This window comes from Cebidichthys violaceus, unplaced genomic scaffold (genome assembly GCF_023349555.1).
Source record: "Cebidichthys violaceus isolate CVI_PGR_0920_01 unplaced genomic scaffold, fCebVio1.0.p SCAF_119, whole genome shotgun sequence".
Classification (NCBI taxonomy): domain Eukaryota; kingdom Metazoa; phylum Chordata; class Actinopteri; order Perciformes; family Stichaeidae; genus Cebidichthys; species Cebidichthys violaceus.
In genome coordinates, this window is record NW_027176284.1 from 116,145 (window position 1) to 140,610 (window position 24,466).

At 41.7% G+C, this 24,466-nt stretch overlaps 1 protein-coding gene across 2 annotated transcripts; it reads left to right on the plus strand.

Moving 5' to 3' along the window:
• Window positions 1-777: 777 nt before the first annotated feature.
• pds5a (PDS5 cohesin associated factor A) lies at window positions 778-24,466 on the plus strand. 2 transcript variants are annotated; one of them, XM_068705453.1, is made up of 33 exons: window positions 778-868; window positions 1,795-1,951; window positions 8,809-9,012; window positions 10,411-10,497; window positions 10,618-10,715; window positions 11,012-11,138; window positions 11,645-11,725; window positions 11,856-11,996; window positions 12,383-12,498; window positions 12,756-12,850; window positions 12,955-13,100; window positions 13,458-13,609; window positions 13,852-13,965; window positions 14,212-14,293; window positions 14,392-14,440; window positions 14,574-14,713; window positions 15,329-15,444; window positions 16,237-16,342; window positions 16,503-16,663; window positions 16,861-16,984; window positions 17,148-17,306; window positions 17,465-17,533; window positions 17,723-17,859; window positions 18,009-18,132; window positions 18,410-18,614; window positions 19,040-19,154; window positions 19,264-19,396; window positions 19,780-19,899; window positions 20,906-20,968; window positions 21,339-21,481; window positions 21,557-21,644; window positions 21,738-22,000; window positions 23,345-24,466. In XM_068705453.1, exons 2-33 carry the CDS (start codon window positions 1,838-1,840, stop codon window positions 23,346-23,348), a joined length of 3,876 nt encoding a protein of 1,291 aa, XP_068561554.1. In that variant the 5' UTR covers window positions 778-868; window positions 1,795-1,837; the 3' UTR covers window positions 23,349-24,466. The 2 variants fall into 2 exon arrangements, with proteins under 2 accessions (XP_068561554.1, XP_068561553.1); XM_068705452.1 differs by lacking the exon at window positions 23,345-24,466 and adding an exon at window positions 22,142-22,680.

Genomic DNA, 24,466 nt, shown 5'->3' on the forward strand with positions numbered 1-24,466 from the left:
ACAATAAAAAGCTAATATTATTTGTTTGTTTACCATATTCTATTGTAAATGTTCATATATTATATTTGTAAATTATGTCTGATACTATGGCACTGTGTTTATTGTTATGCACCATTCACCTAGCCAAATTCCTTGTATGTGTAACGTACTTTACAATAACCAGTTCTGATTCTGATTCTGATACTCCTGCATATATGATGAGAAAAATAAAATATTGTCAAAAGTACTCATGCAGCCCTGTCATTGTAAACTGTTTGATGCACATAACCAACGGGACATTATACAATGCCAGATGTAATATGATATGAAGAAATCTCCTAATTTAAAACAAAAGCGGATTGGTCTGCAGCATTGACAAAATGGGTAAAGTTGAACCACTTTTTCAAATGTTATCTACCAGTTGACCACTAGGTGTCTCTACTCTCACAATTCATTATTTTATAAAGAAAGTTAACGTGCTGAATGTATTACTACCACACGTATTTAGTCATGTACTACTAGCAGTAGTAGCAGTGGTAATAACAAAGATAAGAAGGAATAACACACACAACAGGAACATGGTATCATGCATTTGTGAATTCATATAAAAACACAGTCATAAATGTAGTTCAAACAAAACTGTTGACACGGGAGATATTTTAAAGATAAAACCCCACAATGGGGTGAAGTGATTCGAGTGTGAGAGCTGTTCGTTTGTGACTCCCGCCATGTATTTGGTGCTGCAGTACTCATGTGAGACCGAGGGAGGCGCTGTGCACCCAGCCTTCACACAGACAGCACTGACTGAGCTGAACGGACAGAGAGCTTTGTGCCGAAAACTAAACCCAACCTGTGTCAGACTAATGAATTAAAACGGCCCACTTGAGAGGTAAATACAAACGAGGAAACGCTTGGCAAATATTCTACTGTTTCAGTCGTAGTTGTATATTTGAAAATAGATTCATTTTGCATTTGTTAGGGTGTTAAAAATCATCTGTGGGGGCAAGTTGGTGGTGAGAGAGGAGGGCGACGGTAGCAGCCCTTCTTCGCCTGTAAACTAGCGGCAGTACGGAGCGATGCGTCGAAGTTGAAAAAAGACAGTAACAAGTAAAATAGCTTGATTTTTAAACTTCACAAAGTAGTTGCATTTGTTGTAAACCACTGGAACTGACCACGAGCATGGCTATTTTAGGCAGAGATGATAGGATACTTCACTTCCTCTGTGGTTGTCTATAGCTGGAGATGTGATGGGTACCTCAGTAGTTTGCGGCCTATAAGCTAGCAAAGTAGGCTAACCAGTTAGCTAGCACAGCTAACGTGTATTAGCCGCTCGCTGCTAGCATTACTTCCTTCCCGCAAAATGCTAGCCGCTTGCCAATGATGTTTGCACTGCAACTAGCTAGCTAGCTAATTTGATAACCTGTATGACAGTAGGCATACGCCGGGTGCTTTCGTGCTGTTTTTAAGTGTTTTTCCAAATCCATAGCTGTTTAAATAGCTGTAAGGTTACCGGAAGAACAGTTGAGCTTGTTTCTCTAGCGATACCATGTTTGATGAGACATTTACGGAAAATATGGAGCTTATATTTAGCAGGGGTAATTTAGCATGCAAGCTAACAATATGTACACTGTTGGTTTAATATTGGCTTTCTGTCTGAAAAGTTGTCTGGACTAGAATATTGTTAAATATACAGGTACGGTGTTGTCAATTTTAGCGGGTACAATTGATTGTTGGTAAATGGCAATGGTGCTTAAAACGAGGTTTTGGGAAGTGCGGTAGCATGGTTGTGTTGAACTTTTGTTTTCTGACCCATAGAGGCCAGTAGAAGACCGTGTGGACCCTAACCACATCAACAAGCATGGAGTTCCCGCAACAGCAGAAACCGGCGGGGGACGGCAAGATCACCTATCCTCCCGGAGTGAAGGAGATTACGGACAAAATCAGCAACGATGAAATGGTCAAACGGTTGAAGGTATGTTGATGGGGTTTCTTGCTGTCGGAATTTTTTTTTTTGCAAGCACTAGCGTTAACCTGTAATTTATCAGCGTCCAGCCCCTGGCAAAATGCCATAACCCTTATAACTTTGTATACGACTGTATGTTGGACTAAGTTACAAGAGGCCCTCCTTCTCTTATGGTAGACTTGTTGAGATCTCAGACTGTAAACAAATAACGCTCATCGACATGAAATACCAGAGTATTAGATGTTTTTAACTTGAGTGCGACATGATACAGGTGATATTATTTTTCAGAAGTATTTAGGTCTCGAAGTTTAGCAGTTCATTAAGACTCAAAAAATGGGATGATTCCAAAATGTCAACACAATAAAAGCAAATATTACACACTGAAGATATTTTTACTTATATGGGACACAAAACAGGGACTCATGTTTGCATTTCTTTTTAAAAAAAGAAGACGAATTCATTGAATAAATAGTTTTATTTACATTTATCATACTCATTTTTGGGATACCTGGGTGTAGCTGATACCAGTTGTGACATTTTTAAGTTGATATGCAGGACTTGTTAACAGTCCCTTATTTCCATCAGTTACAGAACAACCTTATCATTCAGAGTTGAGTTTCTGGCCTGGTGAATTTAAATCCAACATTCATTTACTTAATTTTTTTCACTTTTCGCTCCGTTTCTGGTCTCTACCGACTCAGGAGGAAAATGTCTGACTTTGGCTTTAGCTGCTAAATGCTCCACTATGTTCACCAGCGAGTTGCTACGTGTGTCTATGAGCGGTTGCTGTGCAAGTGGTGTGCTGTGGGTTTTTAGAGCTTTCTCACTAATCAACGCTGCCCACTGCAGCCAAAAACGATACTATGAGAGCGGTGAGAGTTAACCGCAGTAGTAAGGTTGCGACAGCTAAACGATGAGCCTAAACTTGCTTCTATGCTCTGTACAATAAGAGGAGCCGCCGATTTAGTTGATAAATATTTGTAGGTAAATGCAACGAGTGACTCCTTTCACGTCGTCACTTTTTTTCACGTTGTCATTTGATACATTTGTTATGAAATTTTTGATTGTAGAAACTTAAAACATGGGTGTTAAACCATCTCAAATGGCATCCTGATATCCACCCGTCCCCTTCCCCTAAACTTTAAACCGTCAGATTCAAAGTTGGCACCTATGTTTACTAGGGATCTTGTGACTCTTCTTAATGACATTAGATTGTTTACTCCAGTAATTCTGAAATGGTTTCCTGACATCCTAGAACTGTTTATAGAGTAGCATTAAGACCGTAAAGCACAACAACCCCTGGCCTTGGCAAGCAGGACAACTGTGCTGAATGGCAAAATGTTGACTGTGCAAGACATCTGTTTACAGATCCATTTAACCTCTGCTGTATACTGCTGAGAGTTGGAACGGCTGACACTAATATCATGCGCATTTCGCGAATTGATGGGAGAGAGTTAAGATTTGTGTTGTACTGCCAGCAGAGAAATTAGCCAGTTGGCAGTTTATTTTATAAGGTTGATGTTCCTGTTACTCAGTCATGTTCATCTACAGTCAACCACTATCATAAGAAGTCATTCTGTAGTTTGGACTAAAAGGAGGGAGTTCATATTGCACCAGGTCACAGTTCTCATTTAGTGTCCCCATACAAATTAACACTCATTAATACTCATACAGGGTTAAACGTTAGTGTTTTTAGTTGTTTTCCCCAGACAGATACCTAGTTGCCTGAAGTAAATTTTCATTTGCCCCTATCTAAATTGTTAGTGGTTACCAAATAACAAAGTTAATTGTTATTTTTAATCTTTAAGTAAATTAATCTGGAGTTTCGCCCATATCCTCTAATACCATCCAACTAAGCTCCTGTTTCCTGGATAATTGAATGTGCACAGTGGGAGCTGCACATGTGCAACTCTCAACAGAGATGAGAAGGAAGCGAGATGGCTCCCTCCTTAGCTACTTCCATTATCCGCTCCGAAAAATATTTTTTTTTACCACTTGTGCAATCAGTCAAGTGAGTTGCTAAATTTACTAGCCCGATGTGGCGCTAAACTAGAAGACAGTCCTTATTATTGAGCTTTGTCAATCAGTATGCAACACAACCTGCAAATAAGTCCTTTATCTGAATGTTGCAGAAGTATTTACCAGAATATATATCCCAGTTAATATAACACAGCTTTGTTTTCTGTGTAATTATAAGCTTGAATTTAGTACTGTATGTCCCTACGGTCTGTTTTCTAAAATCTATCCTTTATTTCAATTGTCTCACTCTGGCCTGACGTGTTGTGCTTGGATTGTCTGCATTACGTTTAGTAGGAGTTGTTTTATTGAACTTCAGGTTTGACTGGGACTCAATGTTATTTTTGTCTTGTCTATCCTGTTAAGCATAGTTGTATTAATTTAGCGACTGCAGAACTTAGAATTAGCCAACAAGCTGACTCTGTGTTAGCGAGGCCTTGAGGACTAAATAAATGAGGAATAGGTATTTCAACATTTTGTAGCATACCCATATTTTATTTTGTTTTTACAGAAAGTAAAAGTTCACTCTTTCTTTTGAATGTAAATATATCCTGTGTATATATATGTTGCTTCGGGGATCCACCCACGGCTTGCAGTGTACACACACACACACACACACACACACACACACTCAAACACTAGAGATATCTTTTAGTTCATAAAAAGGCAAGTCTTTCGGCACATTTTGGATTTACTCACGTAATAAATAACTTTGGAACGTGAAGTATTTTGCTAGTAGATGAGTAGAGACTAATGTTGGCAAAGCAGAGCACCGAAATCAAGCACGAGCAAACTTCAGCCAGCTGTGGTGGGGTGAAGAAAAAAAACCTGTCCACAATCGGTTTAATTTGAAAAGCCCCGGACATTACATTTCACTGGAGTAAGATTCGGATTATAGCTCCCCTCTTTCTATTTAGTTGATGGAGAATCAGTCTTGAATATAGAATCGAATCATGACACCAAAAGATTCCCAAAGATTCTCACCACTTTAGGGAAACTATGGCGATTGTGCACCTGAACATTAGCTGTGTGGGCTGAAAAGTGTTCAACTTTCTGCACTTTTTAACAATAATTTATCGAAGTTCCTCTAAACATTTTCATGAATAAAAGGACTTATTAATGTAGTGGATAAGGATGATAAGATATACCATATATGACTAAATATACAGAATTTGGTTGAATTGCTTGTATTGTAATGAAATAGTTTTTTTGGGTCATGATAGAAGTATAGTGAGTAAATTTGTCATTCACTCCCTAAATGCAAATAATTTAACGCTGAAGTTTTTTCAGGTTTTAACAATTGTCATCAGAGCTCACATTGCTGATGAATTAGGCCAAATAAAGGTGTTGACAGTTTTGAAAGGTCAAAGCTAACTAAGCCTACCCAGTGGCTACGTATTTCCACCAGCACCGACTGGTCACGTACACTTTGATGTATCAAGAAGAAGAAAAGCACTGGGTACAGAAACAGGAAGGGATTAAGAATCGTCACACAACATCTGCTTGATCCTCCTCATTGGTAGAGACGATTGTTTCAAAGCTCATTTATTTCTCAGAGGTGAAAAGCATTCCTTAAGGAATAGTTCAGCATTTTAGAAATCCCTTTGCTCTTGCTGAGAGTTAGAGAGGATTGATGGCACCCTCATGTCTGTATGTAAATATGAAGCTACAGACAGCAGCCGTTTGGAGTCTTGCCATCACCGTGAGGTTGCTAGGCAACCGGTGGAGACTCCTGGAAGTGACTGCACCCGGCCAAGAAATAATGCCCCATGTAACTCCCTGTACAACCACGACTTCAGTTATTACTCTTTTGTTTTTGTATGATTAAAGAAACAAGATGAATCTTGCAAAATATGTCCAGAGGTTGTGGTAGAAGAATTATTAAATGCAGATGTTACTGCACAACAGCTGCTAGTGTAGACAACAAGGTTGGCAATGCCTGTAATCTGGTATCCATGTTGAATTAACCTGGTAGTCCATCGATAATTATGGCTGTTTGTTTTTCTTACGGCGGTGTGAAGAATCAGGGAAGGACACGTCCTGTCTGCTCAGACCCAATCAAGCAGCAGTGGGTGTCTACCTCATCGTTTATTAAAGGCGGCCGGTCAGTTTTCTCGTCCACACTACGAGTCAATCCCGGAGTTTTCAAACTAACACGTCATCGGTAGTGTTTTCAAAGCCCTTCGTTTTTGGGGGTTTTGAAACTCCGGAGCAGTGTGGACACTAGGTGCAAACGTAGCAAAAGAGAAGTGTTTTAAAATGGAAACATTGTAGCGTGGCTGTAGCCCATAAAAAGGAAGAGTCTGTGTTGTTGGAGTGTGTTGCTTTAGGTAACAGTAAGTCAGTGAAATACAATAAAAGCCAGTTTGAGTAACGGATCAGGGAGTTTTAAGGTCTACCTTGAACCAAAACTCTGCACAGCCGTACACACAGTGAGGAAGAAATGACAACAATTTTACCCGCTGTGGCGTTGATCACCGGGTAAACAGGAGTAATGTACCAGGAATGTGTGCTTGCACGTATTGGATTTGCTAACGAACTGCTTTGACGGATGACATCACTCAGCCAGACTCTACTTTGTTGACCAGACTACACTATGTGGTTCCACAGTGCTGGGCACATTGAAATTAATGGGAGACCTAGTCCTGGATATTTTTTACATTATTTTTATGAAGTGCTAATGTCTGTATAAACACAGCCAACGGGTTCGACACCCCGGCTAACCGGTTTTGAACGATATGAAGGGCGTCACAAGGGACGTTTTTGACTCCCTGTGGGAAGGAAATGGTTGTCTGATTTCGGTTTGTTGGATGTTATCAGAGCTGTTTGCATGAAATAAAGGGGTCAAATTGTGGCTTTGTTTCAGTTAAACATTTAGCAGAAACAGCACAGCAGCCATTAGAAAATGTGTCACATACATTTTCACACACAAAGATTCTGCCCAAATAAACAACAATACATTTAAAGTGTAGAGGAGCACGCATACTGCACAGCTCAACCGGCCCACACACTTGTCTCTGTAGAGAGCCTTCACGTGTGTGTGTGTGTGTGTGTGTGTGTGTGTGTGTGTGTGTGTGTGTGTGTGTGTGTGTGTGTGTGTGTGTGTGTGTGTGTGTGTGTGTGTGTGTGTGTGTGTGTGTGTGTGTGTGTGTGTGTGAGAGAGATATCGTGGTGCTCTGCAGTCTGCTGGAGCTGTTGGCCCATCCCCCACCCTGCCTGACTGTATAGTGAGCTGCTTTGCCTCTCTCTCATATAACACGCTCACTCTATCACTCTTGTGGAGGAAGTGATAGTTTATAGCATGGTGTCCTGGTGCCTCTCCATAAGAACGCATAAGATTGGTGCATTCATCTTTTGAGACGGTAGTGTTCACGGTTAACCCAGAACACTTCTTAATTAAGATATTAATGGATATTTCCTGTACCACAATAAGCACATTTTCAACAAGAATACATGTATTTAGGATCTGAGATATGCAAGGGGAATTTGTTTTTTTATGTTTCATTGTCCCTCTAGGTACTTAGGAGTTTGATTACCTCAAACTCCTCATTGAATTCAGTAACGCTTAAAATAATAAAGGGTCACGTGCGCTCTGAAGCTCTACTTTGCTTTAGGCTCATTTAGCTCTTTGTTTTTGGGTTGTCTGGTCGCACAAATACTGCTCACTGCTCTCATCTCAACCCTCACGTGAAACTAAATGCAGCTGTTTCCAGCAAACAAGCTCTGACAGGCCAAGTGACTTGTAACTGAGACAGATTATAAGCTGCACTGGATAATTGCTTCAGCCTCTCGACATGCCAGTCCTTACAATTTGTGCCCAACTTCCTTGAGATTCCTTCCTCGCTTGTTCTTGGTACATCACTGTCAAAAACAACCTGTTGTGTGCTGTTTAAACCATGGGTATATATCCTTTTTGCAACTGTTAATGATTGTGTATGGGGAAAAGTCTTTATGGGCCAGCAGGAATCATGTGATATGCAACACTGGCTGTGGCCACCATGTTAAAATCACATCTCAAGCTAGCATTGCTTTCTGTGCTAAAATGCTATATAAATAAAGTTACTTAATTACTTAAATTTAATGACAGTCAGCATTATTTGAGTCTGACCATAGACTGTGTATAAGAAGTGGACGTAGTCACCGTTATGTCACACACTGCATTGTGGACTACCGTTTTGAAGCCTTGAGCTGGCCGTCGCCATCTTGGATTTTTTTCATTCAGTGAGCGGAAGTGACTGGGTTTGGACTGCGGAGGATTGACGTAAAGATGGCGTATACAAATCTGGAGACATGTCAATCACAAAGTAGCCCCACCCTAAAGCATACTCCTCTTTATTGTCTATTTGACTCTAAATGGACCATAATTTACTAAATGAACATCATGCTGTCTTGAAGAAGACTTGAAACTAGAGATTGAGACCATAAACTCATGTTTACAATGTTTACTGAGGGAATAAATCAAGAGAGAAGTAGAGCCGTCTTCTCATTGACTTCTATATAACCAGAAGAGTCGCTCCCTGATGGTCATTAGAGAGGATGCCGGTTTAAGACACTTCTGCATTGGCTTAATGACTTTCAGGTGTTACTAATTGTGAGCTATCTGTCCTCTTCACTGACACTGAAGAACTTCATGATATGTGGCTGTACTGTGTGCTGTAGCTGCCACTGTGTGCCCTACGTGCATGTTGTCGTGTAGATACTTCACTCCATGGATATGATATTGCGCTAGATAACACTACACAAAGCACTACAGGGAACCATGAAACTGAGCTGTGATGGAGGCTATATTTTGTTAATGCGGAACTGTTTTTTCTCCTCTCATCCTCCTCTCGTGTCGCTCTGTCTCACAGATGGTGGTGAAGACCTACATGGACATGGACCAAGACTCTGAGGAGGAGAAGCAGCAGTATCTCGGCCTGGCGCTCCACCTCGCCTCAGAGTTCTTCCTCAGGAACCCCAACAAAGACGTCAGGCTACTGGTGGCCTGCTGCCTGGCTGACATCTTCAGGATCTATGCCCCAGAGGCCCCCTACACCTCCCACGACAAACTCAAGGTTCGGGACTAACCCTGGATAACCGTATGAAATCCTCTCGCAAGTGACTAAGCACCCTCCTCAAGGGAGTAGTCTCCAAAAGCAATCCAAGCTTTTCAGTTTTGCGGTTTACAACCAGTTGGAATGACAGCTGTCTGCAGATTTTATGCAGTTACTAACTAACATGAAAATTAGGGAAATAAAATAAAAGGCCATTCTACAACATTAGAAAATAACGTTATAAATATTAACTTAATGTCTGGGGAAAGTCCTAACTGCCTCCCTTAAGTCAATAGTGTTCAACTCATTCAAGCTCATGTTTTGGCAATCCCATGAAAAAGGTGTTAACAGGTCTTATTGTAGAAAGTCGGTCTGAACCAAGCGTCAACCTCTGAGGCTGAAAACACAAAATTCGCGCAAGTTGAAATTTGGGTGACGCAAAATCCTATCAGTGTTGAGATGCTCCGTCTGTCGTCACTGACGCTCTACAATGCCTCATATTAGTAGAGACCGGACGAAACTGTGTATAAATGTATGTATATAAACCATATGGTACAAACAATGAAAACAACACTGCTGTATTTACGTCTAGATGACATTATTTTGAGTGTTGATGGAGCCGCTACAATGTGAGCATAAAATATCACCGATCGATCCAAGCTCCATTGGGAAAACAAGTATTTTAAAAGTGATTTGCTTGTCGTCTTGTGGAGAGAACTAACAAAACATGAATTCAAACTTTTTACAAATCTGCATCCTTGTGTAGTTATTTTGGCTTTTTGTCCGTTTATTGCAATTAAATCGCAGCAAAATGTGTTGTTTAGCTTCATACAGCTGTAGTAAAAAACAGCCGACGTGTGACTTGCTAGACACAGTGAATACAGCTCGATAAAATCCACGGAGCTCCTCCAGATGATGTTATGAACCCAGACAAGAAGGTGTTTAGTTTCCTGGGATATCTGGGACTTCCACAACAAGTACTAAGCAGAAATAGTGTTCATTTCTTTCATGGTTGATGGAGGAAATAAATGGCTTAGTTGATAATGGCTTCCATGGAGATAAGCCACTCCCCCTTTCCAGTGAGTCTGGCGCGAATAAACACAAATGAGCTCGCAAGTAAACACCTGCGAGTAACGCGACGCAAACTTTTTGTTTATAATTACGGGCATGGCTGCTTTGAGTGACACATGGATGCCATGCCTTAGCTAGTACGAGTCATAGAGTTTGTGGTTTGGTTCCTTTTTGGCCAGGCCTCCTGCTGGCGTTGGATGATGGGCTGCCGTCGTTTCTCATCCATTCTGGTGTTTTTGAGAGCTTGCCGGGAAACTTAATTTCTTTTTTTGAGCAGTCACTAAAACTAACATGAAAAAAACAATGAACTCAAACGCATTGTCAAGTGTTTTCCCGTCTCGTCTCCAGGACATTTTCCTGTTCATCACCAGACAGCTCAAGGGACTGGAAGACACTAAGAGCCCTCAGTTCAACAGATACTTCTACCTGCTGGAGGTAAGACGCTGATGTAGAAACCACGAGGGGCTAAACTTGTGTGTTTTGTTAACTGCGGTTCACAGGACAGTTGAGCAAACTGCTGATGAAGGACTAACGTGTCTATATGTGTTTCTCTAGAACCTGGCGTGGGTGAAGTCGTACAACATATGCTTTGAACTGGAGGACTGCAATGAGATCTTCATCCAGCTTTTCAAAACACTCTTCTCTGTCATCAAGTAAGGCCCTTCACATATATTTGTTTTGCTATATAATTCCTAATATCACTGTTTATCAGACCTTTTTCTTATTCAGTCTCACCGGTAGCCCCTGAATCTGTCAGACATCTGGATGAATTCCATCAACTTTCTAACATGTTTTTTACCTTGAAACTTGCTGACTGATGGATATATTCCCAGTTGTCACTTGAAACCATTTTATTACCAGGTGTAGAGGGGATTACAATGAGTAATCACCCATTCACTCATTTATTTATTATGGTTTCAACTTCTCTTGTTCATCTCTTCCTCCACAGTAACAGCCATAATCAGAAGGTGCAGATGCACATGATAGACCTGATGAGCTCCATCATCATGGAGGGTGACGGAGTCACACAGGAGCTGCTGGATACCATCCTCATTAACCTCATCCCCGCACACAAGGTGGGACACACGCAAACGCATTCATATGTAATAGCTAGTTGTGATGTCATTTATTTGTATTGGTTATGTATGATTCAGAGAGAGCTCTAGATATAATTGTGACTGTGTTTTCATTTGTATTTTATTTTATTTATATAATATATATATATATTTATTTTGATTCTTAAATAAATGAAAAACAGACAAAAATCTGGATTTAAATCTGATTATAAAAGTTGAATTTGCAGCACAAACACATTGGTTAAACTGTTATTTTTTAGCTCTGTGGTTTCTTTGCATTTTTGTATTTTGCTTTCTAATAATAAAAAAAAAAATATTCTTAGCTGTGCTCACCACAAGAGGACTGTAAACTATGATTATTAAAGACATTTTTTTATTAAGATCTATTAAAAATTGACAACAGTGAGTCTCTCATATTATCTCAATAACTGTCAGCTGACATATTGGACAAGCCTGAAGCCTTACAGTCAGTTCAACTAATCAGTGTTCAACTTTCCTTGGAACAGAATTTGAACAAGCAAGCGTACGATCTTGCCAAGACTCTGCTGAAGAGGACCGTCCAGACCATCGAGACGTGCATCGCAAACGTGAGCAGCAGACTCACTTAACGAATGAATGCTTTTCTCCCTCTCATCCTCAGATTGTCTACGTAAACTGCTGTCTGTATCTGCAGCACATATTTTTGGATTAAATATTTTTTCTTTTTCCCTTCCTCAGTTCTTCAATCAGGTTTTAGTGATGGGCAAGTCATCGGTCAGCGACCTGTCGGAGCACGTCTTTGACCTCATCCAGGAACTGTTTGCCATCGACCCTATGCTGCTTACCTCTGTCATGCCACAGCTGGAATTCAAACTCAAGGTAAACACAACAAACACACACAGTCAGAATGATAAGCATACGTCTCACCTCGGGTCACGGATGTATTAGTTCCTTGTATAGTGTAGCATAATGCCCATCGTCATGTGTGTTATCTTGGTAAAACATACGACGCAGAACATGTAGCAGCCCTCCATCCTTTAGCTGAGACTCTAGACAATCCCAATTGACATTTAACTCAGTCACCCACGTTCGCTTCTTGATTGGTTCTTATCAGTCATGACCTGTCCTTCCCTGATTGGTTGACAGTTTGTGTCACTGTTTTGTTTGCATTAGGAAAGTGAGCCGGACAAGAGTAAAATAAATATAAGTTTGAAAAAAACAAAAAGGCAACTTGCATTTGTTTACACGTGTTCTTCTGTTGGCAGAGCAATGATGGCGAGGAGCGTCTGGCTGTTGTTCGGTTGCTAGCTAAGTTGTTTGGGGCCAAAGACTCAGAGCTGGCTTCACAGAACAGACCGCTGTGGCAGTGCTTCTTAGGACGGTGAGTTATGTCAACACCACACACACACACACACACACACACACACACACACACACACACACACACACACACACACACACACACACACACACACAGAGAGCTTTAAACTGAACCCCTTGTTATATTTTTTCAAGCTTTGGTTCTCCCACTGGAGTCTATTGCCTCAGTCAGTCACCAGCTGGTTCACCTGCTCTTTCAAAGTATGATGCATAATTCCAGTGATTTCATTACTCAGAACTGATGTTTTTTTTCTCCAGGTTCAATGACATCCATGTTCCCGTCAGGCTAGAGTGTGTAAAGTTTGCCAGTCACTGCCTCATGAACCACCCAGACCTGGCCAGAGACCTGACAGGTGTGTTTGTGTTTCCCGATCTTCTCTCCCCTCTCAATTCAGTCCTTTTCATCACATTACTCTTTGACACAAACGTGTGTTAACGTGTCTTTCTCCTTATTTAGAGTATTTGAAGGTGCGTTCGCACGACCCAGAGGAAGCCATCCGCCACGATGTCATCGTCACCATCATCAACGCCGGGAAGAAGGACCTCAACTTGGTCAATGACCAGCTGTTGGGCTTTGTACGAGAGAGGACCTTAGACAAGAGGGTGAGACTAATGTGCGCACTCGAGTGGTGCAGATGTTTTCATAGCCGTGTCGGAATCAAATGTCATTTTGGGTAGTTGTAGAAGCAGGTGGATACATCGATTTGGCTTTCAAATGTAAGCTCTTTCTGTCATTGAAATTGTTATAGCAGCTTAAGTATTATGTTCCCTCAGTCTGTTTATCAACGTCATGGACTTTGGAGAAATCTCACCCACATTAATGTTCACATTGTCAAAGTTTTTATTTGCTTGTGACTGAGGTTTTTTTTTTTTTTTTTTTCATACTTTAAACTGTAAAATGTACTTTTCTCATCTGCATTTAAACCTTTTCTCCCCGATCTGTTTTCCCTCCCTCTATAGTGGCGTGTGCGTAAAGAGGCCATGATGGGCCTCGCTCAGCTTTTTAAGAAGTACTGTCTGCACCACGAGGCTGGGAAGGAGTCCGCCCTGAAGATCAGCTGGATCAAAGACAAACTGCTACACATCTACTATCAGAACAGCATTGACGACAAGTGAGCTTATACACACTGACATGTAGTTTAATGTAAGAACAGCACAGCCGTTTTGGACGTTTCAAGCCTTTGCAACATTACTTAAGTGGAGGTTGCCTTGAGAAGCCGCCTAAATGTTAAGATGTTATAAGTTCACATCTGGAGTACTGCGTTCAAGTTTATTAGTGCAGTGAATTTATTTTCCTTTCCATTGTTCTTGTTTTCACATAATTCACGGAAAAACTCTCCCCTTCTCTCTTCAGGTTATTAGTGGAGAAGATCTTCGCTCAGTACATGGTCCCTCACAGTCTTGACACGGAGGAGAAGATGAAGTGTCTGTACTACCTGTATGCCTGCCTGGACACAAACGCTGTCAAGTCAGTAAAACCTGCAGTATCTCCTCCAACACATGAATACTGACCTGTATCTTATTTTTAATGCATGCTTGCTATAAACACACTTCTTTAGAAAAAAATTCAAAACTGCACGATGTCAAGCAAACCAGCATCTACAAACACTGATAGTACAACATGTACTCATCACAAGGACTTGATATATTGCCCCCCTGTGCTTCTGTCACATCTCACCCGTTTCTCCTCTCTTGGTGCATTCTTTGCTTCCAGGGCCCTGAATGAGATGTGGAAGTGTCAGAACATGCTCAGAAGCCTTGTCAAAGAGCTGCTTGACCTCCACAAGCTGCCAGTGGTATGTTGAAACACATTTACATACAGAACTGACCATCTCCCCTGTGTCTTTTGTTGCAAAACATATCTAAGACATTTCTCTCTCTTTCCCCCCGGTAGTCCGAGCCCAATAACACGGCCATGTTTGGGAAGCTGATGAGTATCGCCAGTAAGTTGGAAACCACACAAACGTGCACAGTACTCTTTCAATCCCCACGATCTGTCATATCTTCCAGATGGTCGAGGTCAATTCCGCTTACCTTGACCGACATCGCAAGTTAAACCCTTCTTTTTGTTTGCAGAGAATCTGCCAGACGCTGGAAAGGCCCAGGACTTCATGAAGAAGTTCAACCAGGTTCTGGGCGAAGACGAGAAGCTCCGAGTCCAGCTGGAGATGCTCATCAGCCCGACATGCTCCTGCAAACAGGCGGAGATCTGTGTGGTGAGAGGAATACTACATTTGGCACATACTCACTCACTCACTCACTCACTCACCCACCCACAGACAGACAGGCAGTAGTCTCGTTCTGTCTTTATTTAAAAGGAAAAGGCTCAGTGCTGCGAGTTTGTTTTTGAGTCCATAGTTCTGCTGTAGCAGTCACAAATCACTCAAGGCAGCTTCATATCCCTGAAGACTGTTTTTGTTCATTGTGACACGGTGGTAGTTAATGAAAATGGTTAATTTCTTCTCTATATTTTCAAGGTGCAACCACTTCAAAAAGAATGGAAAAGGAAATGTCATGCCATAAAAGGGAAAGCTTCTCCAAGCACGGCATTAATCAATACGTGATCCCTGGTTTATCGTAACAGAGCAAACCATGCTGCCTCTATAGTGTTTTTACCTCCATAATGTGAATCTGTTATCACATTATGATTAAAGACCTCCCGAGCAACAGTAAATGAAGTATTAAAGGAATATGTGCACACATTCAGGGTTAAAAAGGTACATTTAGAAAGGTTGTCCAAGATTTAGTAATACAAACCTGGGTGTAAATTTGCATGCAGATATATTGGCACGAATCAATGAATGTTGGTATTAACGGTGTTCTGTGTGCAGAGGGAGATCACCCGGAAGTTGACGTTCCCCAAACAGCCCACCAACCCATTCCTGGAGATGGTAAAGTTCCTGCTGGAGCGCATCGCCCCCGTGCACATCGACTCTGAGGCCATCAGGTCAGAAAAATGTCCCGACATGTTCACCAGATCAAGTGCTGCGCTTGAGTCATGTTTTTTAAGTTCTACAACAGACCAAATATATAGCAACTTTTTCAATAATAGTCTACATTTAGATTCAAATTGAAAGAGGTCAGATTAGATTTAAGTACAGTGTACAAAAAGATGTAGACCAGCACTTCCTATCTCAGTGATCAGCTCCATGTACTCTCTGGGTCTCTGTCATTGTGTAACACCATGAACAGGCTTTTCTCATTCACTGAGACACCTAGTGGTGGTGAGATGTACCCGCGGGCCTCAGGCAGGGAACGGGTTTAACCCCTTCTGCTTCATGGAAAAACACCATAAGAGAAAGAGAAACACACATACTGAACTGACTTCTAGTGCTTACCTACAGACCTTGTTGTGAGCATTTTTGCACATTACACTTATCTTAAGTAACCGGGTCGTGATTTCTAGAAAGAGACAATCCTGTTTTCAAATCTATTTATTTTGGCGCTTTGAGCACCACAAGCCCAGTGACATATAGTCCCATAATATTGGAGAGAAGGCAGACATCTCTACGGCTGATATCTCCACAACTAGGCAACTCGCACCAAAACAATCTAGATTGATATATAGCACTAGAGGTAAGAGGAAAAATGTGTTTTTTTTATTTTGTTAGGCATTGGAACAATTTATGCCGGTTTAATTCTTGCTATTATGTTGTCCTTAGATATTCAAAGGTGCGTCAGTGTGTCATGTTAATCACATTTAGATTATTTGAATGGATTACTATTTTTTTACTCTTAGTGCTCTGGTGAAGCTGCTGAACAAGTCCATTGAGGGCACAGCTGACGACGATGAGGAGGGCGTTACCCCTGATACAGCCATCCGCTCTGGCCTGGAGCTCCTCAAGGTACATAACATGGACGTACTGTAAAATACAAAACATTGACAAATTGGTCATTAGTAGTAAAAGAGGGGCTTTAACGTGAACATACTGTTACAGTTTGTTACCGGATTGTTACTTTTTGCAACAAATGTCATAAAGTAAATCATTTCTACTTTCCTTCTAGGTCTTATCGTTCACGCACCCCACAGCGTTCCACTCAGCAGAAACCTACGAGTCTCTGCTGCAGTGTTTGAAGATGGAGGACGAGAAAGTGGCGGAGGCAGCCATCCAGATATTCAGAAACACGGGGCAGAAAATCGAGACAGAGCTACAACAGATAAGATCGTAAGAGAGAAATGCCTTCGTATTTAAAACGGTCAACATTGTTATTAGACAGTAGTCCGTTGCTTTAAGAATCTACAGGCGAAGGGTCCACACTTTTATTATCCACACACCGTTAGCCACACTGCGCTACATCTGCCGAGAATGAAAGAAATAATCTGCATTGAGTAAATCTTCCTAACGTCTGTCTGGTCCATCAGGACTCTGATTCCCGTCCTGCATCAGAAAGCCAAGCGGGGAACGCCTCACCAGGCCAAGCAGGCCGTCCACTGCATCCACGCCATCTTTAACAACAAGGAAGTGCAGCTGGCACAGATTTTTGAGGTAGGTTTTTCTAATTGACTGATTTGCAGTAATGCATGTTGTTTTACAAATAGACAATGGTTTAGTCTGGTTTTGTTTATTTTAGCTTGAATTGTTTATCATCTTCTCGTCTCCCGTTTATCCTTCACATATGTGATCTTTTTTTTTGTCCCCTCACCCCCAGCCTCTGTCACGTAGTCTGAACGCAGATGTCCCAGAGCAGCTCATCACTCCCCTCGTGTCCCTGGGCCACATCTCCATGCTGGCCCCAGATCAGTTTGCTTCGCCAATGAAGTCCATAGTGGCCAACTTCATTGTCAAGGACTTGCTCATGAACGACCGGGTGCGTGGATATGAAGCTGTGTACTCAAACAGTTTCTCACTTTTTACACACAGTTTTAGAACAATGTCACAGAACCCTGTTTTATGAAGTACACCTTTCAGCAAAAATAAACCCAGTTTAGAAAAGAGTGTGACTGTGATGTGCCTTTATGTCTCCAGTCGGTGGGAAACAAGAATGGGAAGCTGTGGACCACGGATGAGGAAGTTTCACCTGAGGTCCTAGCTAAGGTAAGAGCCAAACACCTCTGTGGCATTTCATTTCTTGTCAAATTTGATTTAGCATTTTTACTGCAGTGGAGCACAATCTTGCATTGACAACAAAAGATTTCATATTTTATAATAAAAACAGAAAGATATGTTTGAAAGATTCCGGGACCTCACTTTGCCTCATTAACCGTGCTACTCCTGTTCCCACAGGTGCAGGCCATCAAGCTGCTAGTGCGCTGGTTACTAGGAATGAAGAACAACCAATCCAAGTCGGCGAACTCCACTCTGCGCCTCCTGTCAGCCATGCTGGTCAGTGAGGGCGACCTCACAGAGCAGAAGAAGATCAGGTGACTGGGGGCTCGAATGTCACAGTAGAGCTGTTAGAGGGATTAAGATGTAGCGGGGGGGAAATAATTTATTACAGAGTCAGAGGTAAATTAAATAGATTTGTCTTTGCTAACATTCTTCCACTTTTGTTATTTCTTCCTCCTCACAGCAAGTCAGACATGTCCCGTCTGAGGCTGGCTGCAGGTGGAGCCATCATGAAGTTGGCCCAGGAGCCCTGCTACCATGACATCATCACACCCGAACAGTTTCAGCTCTGCGGCCTCGTTATCAATGTCAGTATCAGCATTTACATCACTTTTTTTTTAGGCCTCTTTAACAGAAGACATTTTGGCATGTGACAGTTGGAGAAACGATCAAATTATTGATGGCTGAATTCCACTGATTTGCTTCGTCCTGGTTTTAGAATGGACACATTCTTATCAAAAGTACTTTTCCCCACAATGACAAGTCAGAATGTCTGTGTGAAAAGGGCAATCTACACAATCATTCTACTCTAGTCTCTCGTGTTATCGAGTTGTGTGAATTGAGTCTGTTCCCTCCGACGTACAGGACGAGTGCTACCAGGTTCGTCAGATCTTCGCTCAGAAGTTGCACCTGGCTCTCGTCAAACTGATGCTGCCCCTGGAGTACCTCGCCGTCTTCGCCCTGTGTGCCAAGGACCCGGTGAAGGAGCGCCGCGCGCACGCCCGACAGTGCCTCCTCAAAAACATCTCTGTCCGGAGGGAGTACATCAAACAAAACCCACTCGCTCAGGGTCAGTGTTCAACCGATGGACGTTTTTCCATGTGCTCTGTGATTACACACTGCTGCTGTTGTCTTTTTGGACATAGCTATGACGTCTTTTACTGTGTGCTTTATTGAACAGTAGTTCAAAGGTCACATAAGCCACGTTGCCATCCAAATTTAGCACAAAGTTTAACAGCATTTCAAGAAATTTGCTGTTTTGTGGTGCGAATAGGTTTTATTTTCTGTCATTTATTAAGTCTGTTCATTATTAGTCTGTCGCATTTTTTTTTTTTTATCGAAAGACCAACTTTTATTGCAATATTTAGAGTTGTTGTAATTTTCCAATATTTTTTTTCTTTCTATTTTGCATGTTGAAAAAGTGCTGTAAAACAGATAGATGAAAACCCCGTCACAGACATTAACATTTGTTATTTTTTTTTTCTCTTCCCACAGAAAAACTTGTCTCCCTCCTTCCTGAGTATGTCGTTCCCTATATGATCCACTTGCTGGCCCACGACCCAGACTTCACAAAACCACATGAATATGAACAGCTCAAAGACATTAAAGAGTGAGTGCTGATGAAAACTATCTCTGAATACAGCTGAGAATAGGTCTATTTTTGACTTCTAATGCTAATTAGATATCAGTGGTGATGTTTGTTGTGCTTCTGTGTGTAGGTGTCTGTGGTTCATGCTGGAAGTGCTGATGACCAAGAATGAGAACAACAGTCATGCTTTTCTAAGGAAGATGGTGGAGAACATCAAACAGACCAAGGATGCACAGTGTCCTGATGATGCAAAAGCCAACGAGGTATGCACACACACAGGTTTACACGCTTACCCAACAACAACAACAAAAGCAGCAGAACCAATCACACACAACTCTAAAATGTTCAAAATTAAAAGAAAAAATAAATCATTACAATTCATCCAACAAGCGTGTTATCTCGCAAGCATCTCTTGAAACAAAACTTTTTTCATTTGTTCATTAACATGAAGGTTTGGGAGTAATTGTCTTTAGAAAAACAAGCCAGTGTCCGTCAGATCATTACGGGACATTTATGTTCATGGGAAGGCAGACTTTGTAGAAAGGCAAGAAGCCGAGAAGCAAAGCCGAATATTTTAGAACTCTGTTGGACGAGTCGCCCAATTATCAAACAATCCTAACTGTGTCTCATGTTGTCTTGGTTACAGAAGCTGTATATTGTCTGTGATGTCGCTCTCTTCGTTATCGCCAACAAGAGCACTGCGTGTCACCTGGACTTTCCCAAAGACCCCGTCCTACCCTCTAAGTTCTTCATCGTACAGGACAAGGCAAGAAAGCACACGCACTCGCACATGTAGATGATGTATTTATGCTTCTGGGATTGGAAAATCGTTTGAAAACAAACACCTATCAGACACACTTTTCCTCTCCTCTTTGAAATTTTCAGTGAGGATAAATTTATTTCTCACACTCTTCTTAAAGGTGCTCGATACAAAATTCAGAGCATCTCTATTGACTCCACATGGCTCTCAACATGGCGATCGAGCTAACAGTGTTTATCCAAACGCTAACTGTGAAGACGTTGTCCCGACAAATGTTCTCTGTTGTTACCGGTGTATGAGTACAGTGCCGAGAGTAGTCTGACAAATATTCACAAAACAAATGTCAAGTCACCTAACCCGTCAAACACAATGCACAAATAAATGCAGAGTGATTGTATCTGTATATCTGATGGCAGTAATGCAACATTCATGGATGCCGCAGAGAAAACCAAATGTATAACTGATAACTATGCTGATAGCTGGTTACGTACACGCAACAGCTTACATGCATGTGCATTCGAGGAAAATGGCTGACAAATCTGAAATTTGTGTGAAATTAATATTCTAGCAAATTATTAAACGCACAGACAAGTGGGCTGCAGGCTAATTACCACTTACTTAGTGGTAGTTTTGTTTATGTTGTGAATGATGCATCACGTTTCAGATGTCCATCCTGTCTGTCCTCAGAATCATGTGTAACTCTTTTCACCACTACATGATCAGTTGTGCTCTGTGCACAAGAGGACATGTTTTGGCTGGTTTCAACTTTTTAAGTGAACTCAGGGTGATTAATCAGCGTCATATAAGCTATGATGTTGATCAACCCTACTTATTCATCAATGGCTAAGGCTATATTAATGCTCTGAATATCGTACAGAGGAACTTTAAGAATGAATTCTATCCACTAAATGTGCATACAGGCACACTCTTTTCAGATTAAAGACAGTCATGACCTTTGTGCTGTAGAAGTTTAATACTAATCAAAGTTTTCTGGCGTGATTTATTTTCACAGGACTTCAAGAATGATAAAGAGTATCTGTCGACAGAGATGAGACAAATGCTGCTGTCTGGAAAGGTAAATGCTGTCATCAACACTCAGTATTCCACATAACAGTTAATAATGCTCAACACAGTGTTGAGGTTCAGAATGCAGAAATACGTAAACACTTTTGTGTTTATTTTGGAAGGGAAAAAGTTATTGCAAGTTCAGAAACATGTGTATTTTAATATTTGCATTCTCAGTAGTAAAATTCTTAAGTCATCAGCCCTTGTAGAAATAATTTAAAGAGTGAAGGGCAAAGATACACATGTATTAGCAAAGGTGAGTCGAAATGTGTAATCTATAGATAGATTACATCCAGAATGATTATGTCATGTGTAAAAAGAAATAAACTATCAAATACTCACCAGTCTAATACCATTAACTCTACCCGTTCTTTACTCAGCCTAAACCAGCCCCAGTGTTGGGAGCTGTGAACAAGCCTCTGACGGTACCAGGGAGGAGGATCTTCACCAAGACTACCACAGGCTCAGACACAGCCAGTACCAACTCCTCCCTACTGAGCTCCTCGGCTATCAACAAGAACAGGTACAGACGCAACACACACACACTCGCACGCACTAAGAAAAATGCTTTACTCAACTTTTTAAACGTGTCTTGTAGTAACAGCAATGCCGCCACTGAGTCATCAGAGAGCCGAGCGCAGGAAAACAACGAGAACCCGGTCATCAAGAATGAAGAGGGGAATAAGGTAAGCGTACAGGGGACAACCGTATGTCCGCTAGAAGCACACTACAGCGTTAGGCGCCGTTATCTTGACCGAGCTGTCCTCGCCGTCTCTCAGGAGGAGCCAAGTCAGAATGTGACCCCTGACGACGAGACGGAGGCGTCACCCGTTAAGCGGCGTGGTCGCCCGCCCAAATCCACCGCAGCCGCTCCTGCCGAAAAAGAGGTAGCGCCGGCACCGACCGGAGGCACAGCGGGCAGGGGCAGGAAGAGGGCGGCCGACCCCAACTCCAACCCGTCAGCAGAGTCGATCAACATCAAGATGTCGAAACAGCAGCAGCAGAACGACGAAGGGACGAAGAGACAGATTGACTTGCAGAGGTGAGAGTGGAGAAGGGAGTTGAGGAAAGAGGAAACGTGCGACAGAAATTGGCTTAAAATGGAATTAACCTTAGTAGCTTAGCTTATCGTAGCTTTGGCAGATAAATGGCGAAATAGGAAATTTACTTTTTTCCTCTTCAGATGGCTGTATGTGAGCAGTGAGAGTGAGAAAGTGAGAAAGTGGGAGCCTGGAGAGGAGACAGGGAGAGCTGTAGGGACAGGGGCTCTTCTCCTGGGCAGCGAGGGAGACACCGAGATAGAGCTGGAGTCCAGCCCAGAGGACCCTCTCTGTGGCAGGAAGGACACAGAGAGAGGCCCCCTCACACAGGGGCAGAGCACCCGGGCAGCCTGGTCAGACACAGATACCCAGGGAGATACAAAACCTGCAAGGAGGGGAGTTCCTTCTGGAAGGCAGGGAGAGCCCGACTGTGTGCTGGCAGTGAGTTGGTTTAGTCCAGGGATGTATCCAAACACAGTTCATGCTGCTACTGGGCTATACAGGACTGTGTGGATCAGGGGTAGGCTACCTTCACCTAACCATGCATGTTATTTGTTCGTTTATAAAAAGGCAGTCTATAGCTACAGAGCTGTTGAAGTCTCTCCTTTATCTTAGGGTGCTTTCACACCTGGAGTTAAGTTCATTTGGCCTGGACATATCACACTGACTTAAAATAAAAATGTAAAAACATGAAGTTATACAGACTGACAGATACGTCGTTGATTGGAAATTCATATTTCTGATGTGTATATTATGTTATTTTGTGTCACAAGGAGCTCAAAAAGAAAACAACATATTCTAAGCATTATTAGACAACATATTGACCCCATGTTATTAATAAACAGGTAGAGCACTCGCAGGTGACCAGTGCGAACATCGGGCCTCGATGATTCAGGGCGTATTCCTGAGGGTGTGCACACTTCTTAATGAACTGACAATGTACACGGAGTCGGATAAAATTTGACTTTTTGATTTGCATAAATAGGTTATATACATGGCCTCATACCGATCATAAGCCACTTCCTGAACAGATTTGATGTTCATCAGAAGGATTTATTAGTAGTGTAGCTTTTTTTAAATCATGCTAAAATCACCCTTCTGCTTTGGTTTGGTTTGCCTTCACACCCCAAACGAACCGCGCCAGACTCGTCAACACCAAGGTTCGGTTCACAGCTTTTACACCAAACGGGTAAAGTGTGTAAAAGCAGTCTCGACAGAAGTCGGCAACAGTTAATTACTTTTAAGGAAATCCACCATGTTTTAAAGAAGAATCTTCAACCAGCCACAGATAATTAGGTCACTGTGACAGCCAGGCTCCGACTCTGACTCTGAACTTTCTCTTTCAGGTAAAGAGGAAACCAGTGAAGATGAAATCCAGACTGTAGAGAATCGGGCCAGACTCTTCCTCGTACCTCCCCAGCCCTGCGTACACGCTCCTCTGACTCTAAAGCTTTCCTGGACACATTGTGGACCTTTCTTAAAACACACACATGTACACCAATAAACAGACACAAGCCACTGACATCCTAGAAGGTTCTAAATACCTTATAGTCATGATTTGAAGCTCATTGTATGTAGGTCTTACTAAAAACAAAAAAAACATGTTATTTTTTTTTTGCCTTTGTGTTTGTTGCTCTTTGCTTCTTTTGTGGAGCCATTTTTAAGAAAACAAAAACAGGATGGACATTTTACAAACGTTTTAATCTGGTTATGATCGTTGCTTATTAAATTCCCTGGGGAAAAAAAATCCTACTGTACGTCTCCTGACCTCTTCCTCGTGTCTGTTGAACAATATTTTAATTTTCAGCTCAGTTTTTTTTCTTAAACAGTTGTATTTTGTAAATACCCACCTGCAACTTTGAATATCCAAGACAAATAGCAACTATGGGAACATCATAGCATAAGATTTGTGCATTTAAGAGATGTACCAGCACCAAACTTTTATAAACTTTGGTATGTTACGGTTTCTAACTTTGTTATGTTGAGGTGCTTTAGCTTGGTTATAGCGGCACACGGCCCGGTAGAAGCCCTGTGGCCTCTTATCCGCCCCCTGTAATGCTTTTTAATAGGCCTTTTGATTTATTCCCAGTGTGTTCAAGGACTAATTGAAGCGGTCAAACATTTCTGGGTACAGTGCTGGTGGGGGCTCTGGCACTGAGCTGGGTTTGGAAGACCGTCTTGTTTTTTTACTGCTGAAGTATGAACTCGTACTTCACCTTCGAATGCATAAATGATATATTACTATACAAGTACGTGTTCAGGTTTTTGTTCATCTTTTACAATGAAATATTTTTTTGTACTATTGTCAAGTTATTTGCTGGGTAACGCCTATTGTTGAGCATTGTGAGTGGAGACCTCACAGGTTATGTTGATGACAACTTATTTTTTGATGTAGTTAAAAGTATGCCTATTCTCATGATCATATTTAACTTTTTTTTCCCCAGAAAATAAAATCTTTTTAGATGTTA